General features: G+C 46.2%; 1 protein-coding gene across 11 annotated transcripts in view; it reads left to right on the forward strand.

Moving 5' to 3' along the window:
* Positions 1–13,242: 13,242 nt before the first annotated feature.
* CDC42BPB (CDC42 binding protein kinase beta) overlaps positions 13,243–16,956 on the forward strand; it is a 91,876-nt gene continuing 88,162 nt past the window's right edge. For all 11 annotated transcript variants that reach the window (XM_064716059.1, XM_064716061.1, XM_064716060.1 and 8 more), the window contains exon 1: positions 13,243–13,696. In XM_064716059.1, coding sequence (XP_064572129.1) covers positions 13,519–13,696 — 178 coding nt within the window. In that variant the 5' untranslated portion in view covers positions 13,243–13,518. The remainder of the gene's footprint in view (positions 13,697–16,956) is intronic.

The following is a 16,956-nucleotide window of genomic DNA, read 5'->3' on the forward strand; positions in this document are numbered from 1 at the left end:
AGGTCACAGTCAACCCTTCTATTATTGTTTCAATCCCCCAAGCCAGTAAAAATAGCTTGTAAAGGCTTTCATGTTATCTCTACCACCCATTTTTTAGTAATTCGGCAGGAACATTGCGCCCTGCTCCCTTGTTGAGCCTGAGCCTTCCAAGTAAGTGTCTTTTGCATCTTTTCTCTTTTTTTTTTTTTTAATCCTGCTGCAAACAGCTCAGCTATCTGGAAAATGGCCACTTACTCTTCACCTTTGCCCACTTCTCTGTTAAGAACCTCATTAAAGTGTTCCTCTGCCTTCCTGCAGTTGAATTCTTTAGAACTAAAAGCTTCCATTTTTCTTCTTTATCAGACTCACTCCCACTTCCTATCTTCCCTTCACTGCCACTTTTGTAAAATGCTCACATGCTGTTAGGACTCCTACTCTGCCCCATCATATCCAGAAAGCCACAAAAGAAATATCTTTTGCTTCATCCTGTCAGCTTTTTGTACCCACTTTCAGCAATATCATAAGGCTCTGCAAGAGCTTGAGCTGGATCTTGAATGCAAACAATCAGTCACACAGCACATTAATCCTCAGATGCTTTTGTGTCATCCTCCCCATGTTGGGTGGATCTTGTTCATACCAGGATCTTTCACAACTCTCATACAGCACTCTATCAAACCCTCAGATTCTTAGCATTTCTGTGATGTCCCTTTCTAGATTTGTGTTTCTCAAAGCCTCTGGGGTGTTTCTATGGCTGCTCTGCATCTACTTCTTCATCATGCAGGTATTTATGCTATCAGCAGTCACAGTCAGAGCTCCTCAGGAGCCTGGTGTTCCAGGTTTCTGATTTCCTTAGCAACTGTCTCCTGGTTCTGTGTCTGGTGCTCTCTCTGCACCAGTACCTATGGAACCTGATTGCTAACAAATTTGGCAAAACCAAACAAATGGCAAATCTGCTGTCATCCTGCAAGTTCTGTATAAATGGATGATTTAACAGAGGAGGGTGAGAAGCTGCACTTTTACCCTCCCAGAGAGAAAGGCAAGACTGGCTCCAGTCCTTACCTAGTGGGTCTGGCAACCAGCACAGCCAGGACCCTTGTGGCACTCTGTTGAGAACCCACAGGAGGCAGGTGGGAAACAGAAAGGGAGCTGGAAACACCGACATGATTCAGAAGGAAGTGGTAAACACATTGGCATACTACAGGGCTGGAGGCTGTGGGAAACAGGGGTGGGAAAGGCAGGTACAGGTCTGAGTGCTGGACACAGAGCAGTTCTGGGGGTGCTGCTATGGAAACAACACAGAGAATGAGGAGAAGAATGATGGTTAGTGCACAGGGCACTGATCCACTGGGAAAAGGTTCCTTAGTTCTGCAGCCCATGAACACTCTCCATCCTGGGTCACTACAGGCAAGATAAACAGTGACTTGATCTCTAGAGTTCTACATCATATCTCTAGGTGTGGCAGTCTTAGCAGATCTCATCCCTCGTAACTACGCACAGCCCCAGGACTCCTTCAACATGTGATTGGTTTCTTCCTCTATTTTAACACTTAGTTCTCTTGGTCATTTCTTATGACAACTTGAGAAAACCAGCATGTATCTGGGCAGTTCTTCATGGACTGTCCCTGTTTTTTCATCATTCTCTTCTGCAGTGACTACTGACAAAGCAGATACCATGCTCCCTTTTTAATCCTGAAACAGCAAATTTATTCACTGAGGGCTTCGAAACTGGTGACTGCTAATAGCCCAGGCTCATCATAATACATGCTCACACTGCATATCCAGCTGGCTTGCTTCTGCTACAAAACAGTGGCTTTGCTCATTTTTAAATGAGAGTGTTCCAGCTCTCTCAACTTTTGCATGGCTGTGATACTCCTCTGGTTGCAATGTTGTATTTTGGGGGGTGGCCTAACTGCATAGGATCAAAACATTCCAAGATCCACTTGAAGGTATTGTTGTTAGGTGATTTCCCAATGTGTATTTGAGTTTCATACAAATCAGGGTTTTTATAGGAGAAATGTTCAGCATATGCCCAGCCTGCAGTCTAAAGAACCAGGCTCCTTCACCTGACCACTCTCATTGGTGATGAGGAAAGGAGCCTGCAAACAAAAGCTACTGAAGGATTAGCTGTGTGCCCATGGGAATACTAAAGTCCTTCTGCAGGGTCATACACTAGCTAGAAAGGGCCATTAAAACACCATTAGAGCTCATACTTTGTGCTGAATGATGCCCACAGCCCTGCCTTGGGGTAGTGAAAATGAAGCAAACCTTCACTGGAGCCTCAGGACTTTTCTCAAGGGGAAAGGCAGCATGCAGAAGGAGGTGCAGGCAGAACAGGACAAGCTGTAAACTTGCAGTGCATCTGGGTCTAACCTGAGATGCAGCCTGGTGGCTGCATGCCAACTGCATTAAAATCATAGAAGGATTTAGCCTGGAAAAGATCCTTCAGTTCATCAAGTGCAGATGTAAACCCAAGTCCCAGATTTGGACTTAGGCTAAACTTGATGGACCAAGTCCACCAGCAATGCCATGGCCTGTCCACACAGACAGGACAGCTACTCACAGCTTGGAGGGACATGGCCACTCTGACCAGGCTGTGTCCCACCAGCCAGGGACCTCAGATACACGAGCCTGCCCAAATGCCATCAGGGACCAAATCCTGGAATAGCTGTGCAGCCAGGGCTCAGAGTGGCTCGGACCTTGGGTTGCTGCCCCAAATTCCTGTGTGTGCCTCCAGCCAATGCTATCCTCATGCTTTGGTAGGGGTCCAGCAGGACCCCACAACAGGAGCTGCACACCATCCTGCTCAGTGGGGGCTGCTCCAGGAGGAGGCTTCTGCAGCAGTAACACACCAGACGGTTTTGGGGCAAGATGCATGGGTAGACAAGACTAGTGAGGACCTGGAAAGGTAAATCCATCAGCGAGCTCAGAGCACTCTTTGTCACATTCAGAGGAGAGACCTGTCAGCCCTGCTGAGCAGTGTCTCTGCAGGTTCCCTAACTGTGAGGCCTGGCTGATATCACCCCCTTTCTGCACAAAGCCCATCTGCCCCAGAGTAAAAGGCAATTACATAAATCAGCAGTGCTTCCCCAGCAGGCTGAAGGTATCCTGGGCTGTGTTGGGAGGAATGTTGCCAGCAGGGAGTAGGAGGTGATCCCCTCTGCTCAGCCCTGGTGAGGCCCAGCTGAGCATTGTGTCTAGCTCTGGGCTCCCCAGTACAAGGCAGACATGGACACAGTGGGGAGAGTCCAGGGAGGGGAGGGAACACCAGGATGATTAAGAGACTGGACCATCTCTCTGATGGGGAAAGGCTGAGAGCTGTTTAACCTGGAAAAGAGAATGCTCAAGGGGATCTTACCTATGTGTAATAAAATAAATACCTGAAGTGAGAGTGTAAAGAGAATGGAGCCAGACTGTTTTCAGTTGTGTCCACTGACAGGACAAGAGGCAGAGGGCAGTGGGAAACCTGGGACTTTCCATCTGAATATCCAGAAACAGTTTTTCTCCCTGAGGATGACTGAGAACTGGCACAGGTTGCGCAGGGGATTAAGGAGTCTGCATCCCTGGAAATACTCTCTCACCCCTACAGATACTGCCCTGGGGCTCTAGGTAGCCCTGCCTGAGCAGGAAGAGTGGGATGTGATGACCTGCAGAGGTCCCTTCCAACCCCAACCACTCTGTGATTCTGTAACAGAAACAGTGAAGAGCATGTGTAACACCTGGACTTTTAAAAAAAGGTGACTTCAACTTTCTACTATGACAATGAGTGATTACATTTGGAAACTGTCCCTGAGATTCTGCTTGAGCTGAAGCCTGCTGTGAGTACTTTGCATTTACTGGGTAGAAACTACACCCAGGTGGATGGTTCAGAGAACAAATGTATTTAAATTAGGCATGTGGATTTGCATCTTAATCATGTTATCATGATTAGGTAGTACCTCAGCGTTACCTGAGGCAACCATAGACTACACACCTAAACGAAACCTGAAACAGTCAAAGCCCTTCTGCTTTACATATGTCAGTGCAGATTTTCACATCTGCAGGGCAAATCATGGATTGGCAAGCAGCATTTTAATGATTGAAAGAGACAGCCTTGTCCAGGACAAGCCCCAATTAACTTCAGTAATGATGAATGCTTTGAAATAATGTATCCTGTTCCTGGACCATCACAAAATTAAATTTAGGACTTGCCCTACTCCTAACATAATCAATAACAAAACCTCAGGATCAGATGGATGTCAGTAGATTTCCATGAAGTTATGACCGATTCTATCAGCCCTGGGGAGTTTAGTTATTGACAGAGTGAGTCTGTGCAATTTGCTATGGACTCCAATGAAGTCATGGCAATTTACTGTAGCTGAGGATCTACCACCCCCCAACTCCTGCTTAATAGCAAGAACAAAAGCAGTATCCATTTAGAATGGAATGGAATGGAATGGAATGGAATGGAATGGAATGGAATGGAATAGAATAGAATAGAATAGAATAGAATAGAATAGAATAGAATAGAATAGAATAGAATAGAATAGAATAGAATAGAATAGAATAGTTTCAGTGTGTTAGGAAGGGACCTATAGTAATCATGCAGTCCAAGCCCTTTCCAGCATTTGACCACCCTCTCAGAAAAGAAATGCTTCCTAATGTCCAGTCTAAACCTCCTTGATGTAGTTTTGAACTATGTGTTATGTCATTGGATCTCAAAGAGAAGAGACCAGCACCTCCCTCTCCTCTTCCCCTTCTCAGGAAGCTGTGGAAAGCCATGAGATCACCCCATAGCCTCCTTTTCTGCAAACTAGACAGGTCCAAAGTTCTTAGCCACTCCTCAAGCACATTCCTTCCAGCCCTTTCACCAGCTTTGTTGCCCTCCTCTGGATGCATTCAAGGTCCTCACACCCTTCTTAAATTGCGGGGACCAGAATGGCACACAATATTCAAGATGATCCTCTCAGAAGGAGAGATGACAACTTCATGCACTTCTGCATTGCCCAGCCTGAGCCCCTCAGCCTGTGACAGTGGCCACTTCCATTTTAGAAAAGTCCCCATTTCTCCATCAGAGCTAAGACTCAGAGCAAGAGATAACCACAGTAGCTGTCTCCTCATACACCATACATCTGCTCTCATATCTCATGTCAGAGAAGCAGCTTTTGAACCCCAGGCTCCTTGGGGAATCCTTCCTTGCTGTTTCTCCCATGGTGTTTGCTGGTCAGAAGACCTCCTCACATAGGACTATAGACTCCTAGCACCATGTGGTAATCACTGCCGGGTCTTTTACCTCAGAAAACAGGGCTTTGATAAGACATTTGTGATGCCATAAAATGGATTTTTGACACTGTCACACACTCTAGCAGACACAGCCTCTACCCCCATGTTAGTGGGAATTGCACCCACACCTGCAACATGGTGTTTGGTCTTGTCTGGGAAGCTGAAATCCCAACTGAAGCAGCTCATCACAGATTGAGTTTTCAGAACTTCAGGTTGCTCTAAGATGTGGGGAACATTTCAACACTATATGAAGAAAGCTAAAAAGAGAACAAGATTAAAGATCTGGGGCTGCAGATAACTTCATATTGCCAGGAATGGTTGAGGGCTGGCAATTACAGAGCTGGCTGGAGACCTGTGTGGGACCAGCAGATGTCCTCTCCTTCTTCACTGAAGCTGGAGAGCCAGCCTTGCTGCTACTCCTTCTGAAGTCAGGTGAATGCCCTACTAGGGGCATTGCCAGTCAGCCCCCATCCCCAAATTAGCTGATGCATGCCCAGCTCTTCAGGATCCTCCCTGGCTTTTTGTTTGCCCTTCTCCTTGACTCCTCCACAGATTTCTGAAAAGTCTAGGTGTGTGCCACTGGAGGATGAGTAACTCATCACTCTTCTCAAAAAGAATGGGATGGCAGAGAGCCAGCCCTCAGCAGAGAAGTGGGAAGTGGGTAAATCAAATATTTCTGGTGGGTGGTGGGCTGTCAGTGTCTGGGAGCAGGGGAGCCAGGCAGGGGTAGCACTCACCTTTGCCTGCAGTGCTGTGAAGTCCAGGTCTCTCCTGAAGTGCTGTCAGTGTTGTTACAAATCTTTGTAATTGCTAACATGTGAGATGAGACAGGGGCCTTTGGCACAGCTCCGTGCTGTGGAGGGGTAACTCTGCAGATCCACACTGAGTGCCTCTGGATGTGCAATGGTGCAGTCATGATCAGCCTGAAGCTTGGCTGAAATCTTTATTCAGAGCAAATGAAGAGGAGCAAAATGTCTTCTTTGCACATTGTCAGAAAAATCACTTTGGTTTTGGAAGAGGTTTTATCAAACAGAAAAGTGAGAATTATCAGGAGCAGTCTTTCAGGATATTTGATGTTGATGCTGGTACAGTTATTTTTTCACTGTCCCAGGATACTGTGAATTGAAGCCATTTTGGTCCCACCTATGCCCTTCTGAACAGTGCTCAGAAATTTATAATAGAGAACCATCAGCTGGGAATGACTTGCCAGGTCATCATTACTGAAGAAGTAAAAGCATTTTTCTGCACAGTGTCTCCTGCTGCTTTTAGGGCAGTGTACAACTGCATTTCTCCTGCATGCTATTTAGGTTCTGCCTGTATCTTAGAAAGAGATTGGAATATTTTCTGATTTCAGCTTCTCATTACCACAAAATTATTATCTATGGATTGTCCATTGTGGAGAGGGAACCAGGGAAGAGAGTACAATAGAACTTGCTCTTTATTTTGATTACACATTTTCTGAAAAATCAAAGAGCACTTTGTCAGAGAAGAATGAAGTATGCATTAAAGTAACATTACTTAAAATGCAAAAATATTTCATTCAAAGCAGATTAGTTCTATTCCTTTTAGAGAGATTTAGTTGTGCTTATCTCCATGGGAACACTACTATTAAAGTCACTGACAGATTTTTAAAGGTTCAAGAGAGAAGACGGGAGAAGTTTTCTTTTTCATCTCCTATCATTTCTCTCAAGACATAAAAAAATTAATAAAATGCAGTATTAATTTAAAATGTGGTATGAATAACACTGCTACTCTCAGCAGCCCAGGAGAACTAATCCTACAGATTAGCTAAGAAAAAGGAACATATTTCCTATATATTTATTGCACACATCCCCTCAAACTCCCCTTATTCTCTACAACGAACAGTGTAACTGTCAGCTTGGTTGAACCATGGTGCCAGAGCATGTAGGAAAAAAACAAAAAAAGCCCACAAAACAAAATCAGATAATCTTAGTCTAGCGTCAACCCAGGCGCAAAAAATTGCCTCCAGCAATGATGCTTTTCACACTTTGTACAAAGATTGATCTGACCAAGTCTGGCAGATGTGAAGTTGCAGTAACAAACACTATTAAATGACAAAATGGCAGATGTACAGAGAGCAAGACATGGTGCTGTGACTTGCAAGACATCATAATTGTTGAGAAGTATTAGAAGGTTTTAACATCACCTCTGTGCCACTGCTTCCACCTTCTTGGGAGATCCATGAAGAACTGTGAGCCTAAGGAGGGTTTTTTGTTTTATTTTGTCACTCTTTCAACACTGCCATGTGCCCAAACAGATTGGATCATTGAGCCAGTGTTTTCCTTAGGATGCTGTGGACTTGAAATCAGAACTGAAATAAAAATGAGCTGTTGTGTTGCCTAAACGTGGTGATGACATTCTGTTCCAGATGTCCACGACAATGACCTCATCTAAACCCACAGTTCTCTACACTTCAGTCTTTTTCAGACAAATACTGGGAGGGGGAAAAAAAACAAGAAAGAAAAGAACAAGTGATCTCATAATGATTTTGATGAAAGCAGCTGCCCACTTCAGCTAATGCTGCACTCAAAGCGTGAATGGAATGGGAAGGTTTTTAATTTGATGGGATCCATTTCAGGCTCCTCAAGTTAAACTGCCCGTAAGGAGGAAATGTAGATCAGTCCGATGGCTTCCTGAAACTCCAGCCGACAGGCAAGATCCCTTCTTTTAGGGGAACTTATATGGGCATAAATTATTGAGTAAGACAACTGTATGAGCATGAAAAAATAGATAAAATGATGTGTTTGGGAACCTGCTGCAGCTAGACTGGGGGAAGTGAGGGGTTACCATGGTTCCTTTGCTTATTAAGGCACTCTGCTCCCTAAGTCCTGTAAATCAAACCAGTCAGAAGTGACAGTATCCCTAAAAGTCTCTACTAATACACCTAATAAATTTTCCCTTCTTTGTTTCTTGTTCTCTTTAAGGAAGCATGCAGCAAGTACAAAATCTTTTCACATTCTAGTTTGCTTCACCTTCAGTCAAAATGTTGGGTTATACCATCACTAAAATCTAGATGCTTACAAGAGCAAAACAGAAGCACTGCCAAGAAATGCACCCAATGGCAGAACACACTTAACAGGAGGTAACTTGCCAAGCAGTTTTGATGCTCTCCTTTTTTTTTTTAGTTTTCTCTCTAATTTATCTTATGGGAAAGCCTTTTAGTGAGAATTGGAAATGACCAGACTCTCAGCCTTTCCCAGCACTTTCCAGAGAACAACTGCCCGTTCCTTCCTCCCACTTCACTCATCATCATGTGCAAAGGGAAGAGCATTAGTGAAACTCAGATATTGCATTACCAGAGAGCTGAAGGCAGACAGAGCTCCCTGCAAGCTGAAGCACAGTTCTAGCATTCACCAACAAAGGAGCAGAGGCTTTGTCTTCTTTGAGAAATTTCCTATGTACTTGCCATCATGGCAAACAAACCAGTGGTGACTTTGCTGTTGTTTTTAATATTGACTGCATTAGCTCAATGCTCAGGCTTACACGGTGCAATGTCATCAAAGACAGCTCCCACTGATGGATTATTTTTGGCTCCCAGTATAGATGACAGCTGTATATTTACACTGTGTTTGGCAAGAAGGGATTTTTGAGAATATTGCCAAATACAAACAGAGCTGGAAATGTGACAGTTTCCTAAAAAATAATTCCAGGAAGGAAAGTCCATGATAACAACAAGATACAAAGCAGTCGTGTGACTTTTAGACAAGCTTAACTCTTTTTATATTCTACCTTTGGAACTCATTACTGTGAGCATTCTTTGATTTCAGTTGAATTATATTTTGCATTCTGGATCCTTAGAAAACTTCTCCCTTGCTGCACATTAGTCATCTTCTCTCTGAGTTAAGAATTTTATCTAATTTCCTTAATGAATAGAATATATTTAGGTCTTCTAGCTATGTTTTCTAGCTATTTAGACTCCCCTTTGTTTATTACTATAAAAACAATTTAGGCAAAAACCAAATAAAACACTGCAACTTGATGCTTTTTTCTCTTTTTCTATAATTATCTGTCTGAATATAACAAAGGAGATAGTTGCAACTTCTTCACTTTTTATTTTTAGCATGGTGTTTCCCTTGTTAATGAGCTATGCTTGCAATTTCTGTCCATACTCTCTATTTCTTCATTTTCCTTAATTCCAAAATGGTCTGTGGGTGGATTTTCCTGAAGTCATAAAGCAGTGACACAGCTATTTCCTGTTGCCATCAAAATTCTGTAACAGAATTTCTCTCTCTACAAGTTACTTGGAGTACGGCCACAAAAAAAAAAAAAAAAAAAAAAAAGAAGAGAGAGAGAGAGAGAGAGAAAAATACCTAAGTTGATAACTTTTCAGTAGCCACATAGACTTTGTGCCTTCAGTTCTGCAGATCTACAATGATTCCAGATAAGTGAGTAAACTGAGAACCTGTTCACTTGCCAAAACAAACAAACAAAAAACCCTAAACAAACAAACAAACCCCTGAGAAATTTAAAATCAGATCTGTTCCAGAAAAAGGGGCTGTATTTTTCCACTTAAATATGCCATAGGAAAAAGGAACTGGTAAGATGGATCATTTAGTCCATTTTAGCCAGATCACATTTATTTTTAGCCTATGGAACTGGCACAGATGAGTAACAGAAGCAGAATACCTTCAGCTACGTTTCCAAATTTACATACAATTCCTAGTAGGAATACCAAATGTCACCTTTTAGCTCAGCAGATTTTTTTGTAGCTGAAACCCTTGCTGTGAAAACCCAGAATTATTTACAATGCACACGGCTTTTAACTCTTTGCAAGGGTTTTTCAAAAACAAAATTTCACCTAGTTCTGGAATACCTACAGTATCGCTCATAAATAATCCTGCACGTGCTGCTCTGATGTGCTAAAGCCTCCATAGCTGTTAAAGCCGGATTCAGCATCATCTGTCACCCATCTGTCCTGCTCCCAGCGCCGGACCCGGCTCTTCCCTGCTTCTGGGGCAAGTCAGGAGCAGCTCCCGAAACCCCTGGATTCTGCCAATGCAAACCAGACTGAGGGGACTGGAAACAACAGAGCAGAGCCATTGGGAGGTGGAGATGGCTCTTTCTTCACACAGCTGCAATCTCCTTTATCTCTCTTCCTTGCTGAAGGAGGTGATGGTCATCACCACCTGCAGGAACAGATAAGAAGGGCAAGGACAGATATTGTAACAGGATCTTTAAAACTCTGTTCTCGCTGGCCATTACTCTGATCAACTGCGTGAAAATTACTCTCCAAAGTGGTAATAAGCTGAAAATGTTAGGCTCTCCTTTTAAATAAAGCAACAGCACCACAAGAACAATTGTGATTGTTAAAATACCAAGGCTCCTCTAAATGAATGTATCTGTGATATGACACAGTATGAGGTCACATGAAGCAACTGTAACCAAGGAGGAACACCTCGAGAGAACAATGAAAACTTCTAGATCTGCTGCAAAATACTTCTTTTTTTTTTTTTTTAAGTGGATGTTTGCAGAAGGAAGTACAAAGAGATAGAAGTTATTCAGGAAAAACAAAACTATTTTAGTCCACTGTGGGTTTTCTTTGTTTTAAAATTATAGGTTCTCTGTGTGATTCATAGGATCTTCTATCAACTTGCATTTTTTAGAATTAACAGGTCCCAACACGCCTGTATCTTCTTGACCCAGGTACTAGGTCCAAATGCACAGGATGGTATTATTATGAACTGAGTGGCTTTCAAATGTTACAGATATCTGCTGTCAAAGAAATATCAAACATTCCTGAGGGCCAAGGGATCCTAGAAACAGGTATTTCTGTAATCAGCTGCTGGCCCTCTCTGTCACATGATCTGTTCCACAATAAATACCCCATCGCTGTGCCTGGCTGTGCTCCCGACCCTTGGGAAAGGGCAGCTCCCGTGTGAGCTCTGCTTGGGTTTGGCCTCGCCTTTGGCCCTGGAGGTGACAGATGGCACCGCTCAGGTCTTTGGGCAGTGACTGCCATGTCACGTCTGACCCTGAACATAGCCCAGACTGGCTCCTGCTGCCCGGGGCAGGCTGTTCCCAGCCCAGACACAGGCAGCGCTCCCCGGCTCCTCCTTTCCGGTGCGATGGTTGTGAACACACAGCGCTCCAGCTACCTGCCGGGGGAGACAGGCAAGGAAACAGCATCCCTGCCAGCTCGGCTTTGCATCAGGACCTGACCGGCTGCATTCCTGCAGAAGTAAACTCCCATTCCAAGCTACTCAGCATCTTGCCTTGAGGTGCTGCAGCTTCCAGAGAGAACAGTTCTCAGAATAAGCTGTGATGAGAAAAAAAGCAGTGCTGAGGAAAGGTTTGAGTGCCCTACACCCAGCTCCCTGCTCCTTCAAGGGACCAAGGGCAGCAGCTGTGAACATGCAGGGCTCCTTTTGCCCAGGCTAATTGCTGCTGAGAAATAAAGTTCTATCACCAGGGAGGTTCCAAAAGGCATAAAAAGCCACAGCTTCCAGACACCATGTCCTGCTGCAAAGCCATGCCTACCCTGCCAGCCCCATTGAGGCAGGGAATATGACCAAGGCTGGAAAAGAGAAGGCCTCACTCCAGGTGTGGTTGGAGAATTCTCCCAGTGGCCACAATATCTGGTGAAGACCTGGTGGGGATGGTGGCCCTGGGGTCACCACATCCTCCATGGGAACCCCTGGCCTGGCACAGCCAGGTGTGGGGCTGGGGGCTTGGGCAGGAGCTGGGGGCTCAGGCAGGGGCTGGGGGCTCAGGCAGGCTGCCCAGTCCCCAGGGCTGACCAGTGGGGATGGAAACTTTGCCTTGCAGCCCTGTCAGGATGGCACAGGCCAGGGCATACACACAGGACACACATGTTGTCCACGAAATGGGAGTCATCATCTGGTGTGTAACACACATGAATTGCACACTTGAGAGAGACATTGATTATTTATTTCAGGGTTGTGCAAGCCTGGATGCTCAGTGGTATTGCACAAATCAAGCACAAGCCACCGGAGTTTCTGCACCATTATTCATAAACAGAAATTCAGAGTTAGTAACTACCCAAGCTCAGCCTCTCTACTAGGACTGGTTAGTTATTTCCATACAAGTTACATAACCCCATCTAACTTTTACACTTGCTCAGAGAAAGGGTTTTCATCTGGGCAGGGGTCTTTCTGCCCTGTAGGTGTGATCTTTAGTATTACACTTTAGATGGTTCAGCAATAGGTTACTTGGACCTAGAGTATTTTACCCAATGGAGCCCCTGGAGCAGGTCCAGTGGAAAACAGGAAGGATACCTGGGGGACTGGAGCATCTTTCTTATGAGGAAAGGCTGAGGGAGCAGGTCCTGTTCAGCCTCCCCCAGGTGAGAGGGGACCTCATCAATGTCTACAAGTATCTGAAAGGAGGGTGGCAAGAGGATGGAGGAGGGTTCTTCTTAGTGGTGATGAGTGATAGAACAAGAGGCAATGGGCAGAAACTGATGCACAGGAAGTTCCACCTGAACATGAGGAAGAACTTCACTGTGCAGTGACCATGCACTGGAACAGGTTGCCTGGAGAGGCTGTGGAGTCTCCCTCACTGGAGACATCCAAAGCCATCTGGATGCCATCCCTTGCCATGTGCTCTGGGGTGACCCTGCTCGTTGTGGTCCCAGACCCATTCCGAGATCCTGTGATTCTGTGCACATAGACACCAACACCACCATGTGCTGCGTGCTTGAAGCTCCTTAGCACCAGCAGGTCCATGAGGGAGGGATGAGGGAAGGATGCTGCCTGTCCCACTGACTAGGGCTCCTTTGTCGTGCTTGAAGGCACACACAGATCTGACATCAAAGAACCTCCTGACTGGGGATAACACACACACAGACACAGGCACAGACACACAGACAGCCAAACACACACGAAAGTGCCGACGCGGACGCGCAGCCCACGCCGCCCCTCACTCTCTCCGCGGCGAATCTGCCGCTACGGGGCGCCGCCCGGCCCAACCTTCCTGAGCGCGGCCCTGCCCACGTCGGAGCGCGCGGGCGCCGCGCGGTGGGCGTGGCCGGAGGCGCTCCGAGGGACGCGCCGGGCCCGGGGAGGAGGAGCGGGATCGGCAGCGGGATCGGCCCTTCCCCGCCGCCGGGGCGAGGCCGCAGCGGAGCGGGGCGGGGGGTGGCCGGGTCCGGCCCATGGACCGTCCGTGCCCGACGCGGAGCCCGTGGAAGGAGCCGCTCGGCCGCGGGAGGCGGCGCGGGGCGGCTGAGAGCGGCTGAGCCCCGGGGCCTTCGCTTCGCCCCGTCCCGTGCGCGCCCCGCGCCCGCCGCCCGAGCGGCACCATGTCGGCCAAGGTGCGGCTGAAGCGGCTGGAGCAGCTGGTGCTGGACGGGCCGCAGCGGCACGACAGCGTGCTGAGCGTGGAGACCCTGCTCGACCTCCTGGTCGGCGTCTACGCCGAGTGCAGCCGCGACTCGCCGCTCCGCCGCGACCGATACGTGTCCGACTTCCTCGAGTGGGGTGAGCGCGGGCGGGGGCCGCGGGGCGGGGGCTGCGCGCGGTGCCCGTGAGGGGCGGCGGGAGGCCGGGGGCGGCCCGGCCCCGCCGTGCGCTCCCACCGCCGCTCCCGGCAGCGGCCGGAGACGCCGCCCCTGGATGCGGCGCCTCCCTGGGGAACACCCCCGCCGCCAGCCGGGCCTTGACCCTCCCGGTCTCCTCCCTCGGTCCCAGGCGAACCGCTTGGCAGCCGGCAGCAGCGGAGTGTCCTTGGCCTGGAACCGTGCTCGGCTTAGCCCCAAACGTCAGGCTAATCCAGTGCTCCTCGGAGGGTTTCCTACCTGGGGGAGGGGAGCAGGGCAGAGCACCGGGCTCAGGCTTTGAAATGTTGCTCGGTGCCGGCTCCTTGCTTTAGAGAGGGCGTGTGTATGTATGTGTGTGTGTGTGTGGCTCGAAGAAACAACAATTCCCGTTCATCGTGCTGTCTTTCTTAATTTGGGCATGCCCCCCAAGGACAGAGTATTTCTAGGCAGCCTTTCTAAGAGCTTTGTTTAATGGTTCCCTACTGTTAAGCAGCCTGATAACGAGAGACCTCCAATAGTCCGGAGCATGCTGACAAAAGAAGATGTGGATACTTTTGATGGCACTTAGGATAAAAGTTTTCCATCCAATGTTGGTTAGTTAAGGCTATTGACTAGAGGTATGTGGAGAGCAGGGATCCTGCTGCATGTCTAAATGAATTTATGTTAAAAAGGCCATGGTGGCTGACTGGTTTATTCAGCTGAGTAAGTTATGAATAATAATGTGTGACGAAGGTGACTTAACTTCTCCATGGAGTAAGAATTGGAGGGGAGGGAGGAGTGATCATTGCTCACGAGAACGTTTCCCCGTTTATCAGCTGTTCCATGCATGTACAGTTAATTAGGCTTTAAAAGAGCACTCTTAAAAAATCAAAAAACAACAAAAAAACCCCCCAACCAACAAAACAAAGGATTTCCTAAGGGAGAGGGAGGGGCAGATTTACTTCAGTAAATGCAAATGTGTGTCTTTAGCACTAGAGACCAGAGCACTAACATGAAGGGACAGCTGGTTCTCCTTAATTTCTGTGGGGACCACCACTCTTTGTCATACACTAACAAACTAAGAGGATTCACTTCCTGGACTCTTCTATTGACGTCAGTAATGCGATTGCCAACTGAATAATTAACCACTTTATCACATCTGCCCCGCAAGGCTGCAGCCTGGGGAACATTGATTATTTGTTTTGTCATGGGAGCTTTGTATGTCTTCTGCAAAGAGCATTCAGGGCTTTTTGTTTTCAAGCTGATGGCTTGAAGGAGTGAGCACCAGCAAATTGTTAAGTGTGATAGATCAGACTGCAGCATACTTTGAAAACTGAAGTTGGAAGGATTTGGGGCAGGCCAGAGAATGATATGCTTTTTCTATAGCGCTGCTGGTGGTTGTGTCTTACTCATTGATCCCAGCGTTGTCATTTTTTGTGTGATGGAGAGGCCGATTATCCAATTGTTTATAAAATCGCTTCTTTTAATTCTATTTATTGTGCTCACTGAATGTGAAAAGGTTACTGACTTGATGAAAAGTATAGCTCGCAATAAAAACAGTGTGTAGGTTTTACTGCAGTGTGGGATTACCCTGCTATAACAAAGTGCCTATTCAATAAATAATTGAAATGTATGTGAGCTACCATCTGGTGCTGCAGAGTAGGGATAAAAGTTTGTAATCCAGGCTCTTGATGGTAAAGGGGTGGAGACCCAAGTCTGGACTGGATATTTGTGTTCCATCAACAAGGGATACCCTTAAAACCAATTGCAGTTGATACTGTGTGTTCCTTCCTTTCCTTCAAGCTGTTAAAAACAAGTAAGTGCCAGCAATGAGACACCTTTTATCTGTGTCCTAATGCCCTCACAGTGTGTTTCCACTGACAAGGAACTTGTTTCTGCCTCCAGCTAATAAGGAAAATATCATGCCAAACATGCTAATCTTCCTTATGTCATGATGTGTCTTAATTACAGCCTGATTTGCTGTTAGAAGATATTCTGGATTAATGTGCACAAGTTTTCTGTGCTGTTATGTGTCTGTAGAAGCATCAGAGTAGTTAAATATTTGGGATATACTTTGAAGATCAGTGTTTCTTTATCAACTGGAGACAGAAGGAATTTCCTTTTGACAAAATGGAGACTTACCACTGACAATGGAAATAAGCTGCATAGGTATTAAATTTGAATTAAGATGAGCTATATAACAAACATTTTTTTTACAATTGCGATTTGAAAACTGGGTGTGAGGTATCACACCTGTGAAATTCCCTGGAAATGATTCAGCGTGGCTAATGGACTTGCTTGCCTTCCTAATTGGCCAGAGAAAATGGAGTTCAGGCGTGGTAGGGGAGTCAGGGTTTTTCTCTGGCTGTGGGGTGCAGAGGAGATTGTGAGCTGTGTGGTGTAGTTGCTGGACATGGATATCTCTGCTTTCTGACAGAGCATGGTGCTGCTCATACTCTGTAGCTGGTGGATGCTGGAGAAATGGGGAGTCCACGAAATTAAGTCCCATGTTCATCTTGTGAGACTTAGGCCACCTCCTCTCTATTCAACTTCTGTGGAAGCTTTGCACCTTACCTGTGGAGGCTGATAAACTCCAAATGGTGCATCCCATTGCTTCTGTCCTATTAATTCCTCTGCTGCTTCCTGGTAGTCCTGCCACAGGCTTAAATCTTCTTCCTATTTGCTAACCATAGAAGAGCTCAGGGTGTGGTCCTTTGCCTTGAGGCAGCTTGTGGCTTCCATTGCTTTACAAATCTTGTAAGAATCTGCCATTTTAACCTTGTCAATTATAGCTTTCCCATGGTGAATGGGGCTTTCAAACAGACTGTTCTTTCCCTACACTGGATGTATAATACACATATCTTTATGCCAAGTATCTTTGGAGAAGAGCTAGCTGAACTGCAAGTGAGGAGTCCAAAGTCCTTTTCTTGTAGTTGTTTTTATTTATAACTTCTGTTGAATAAGATCGCACCCAGTTGGTTATCACTGTTATATTGTTCATATAATAGATACTGAAATAATACTCAGTATTCTTAGTGGGAATTGAATCCAAGTCTGTTAGGTAACAGACCCATGTCTGCATGTTCAGAAGGGACTTCCCAAATCTGTGCTTAGTGTCTTTTAAACTGTAGGAGCTGCATCTGCTGCTCCTAGAGTGAGATATAGCAAAGAGTCCTGTTTATTCCAGTTGGCTTTGCTCATTCCTGTCTGAAAGTGGGACTG

Source organism: Zonotrichia leucophrys, chromosome 5 (genome assembly GCF_028769735.1).
Source record: "Zonotrichia leucophrys gambelii isolate GWCS_2022_RI chromosome 5, RI_Zleu_2.0, whole genome shotgun sequence".
NCBI classification, from domain to species: Eukaryota; Metazoa; Chordata; class Aves; order Passeriformes; family Passerellidae; genus Zonotrichia; species Zonotrichia leucophrys.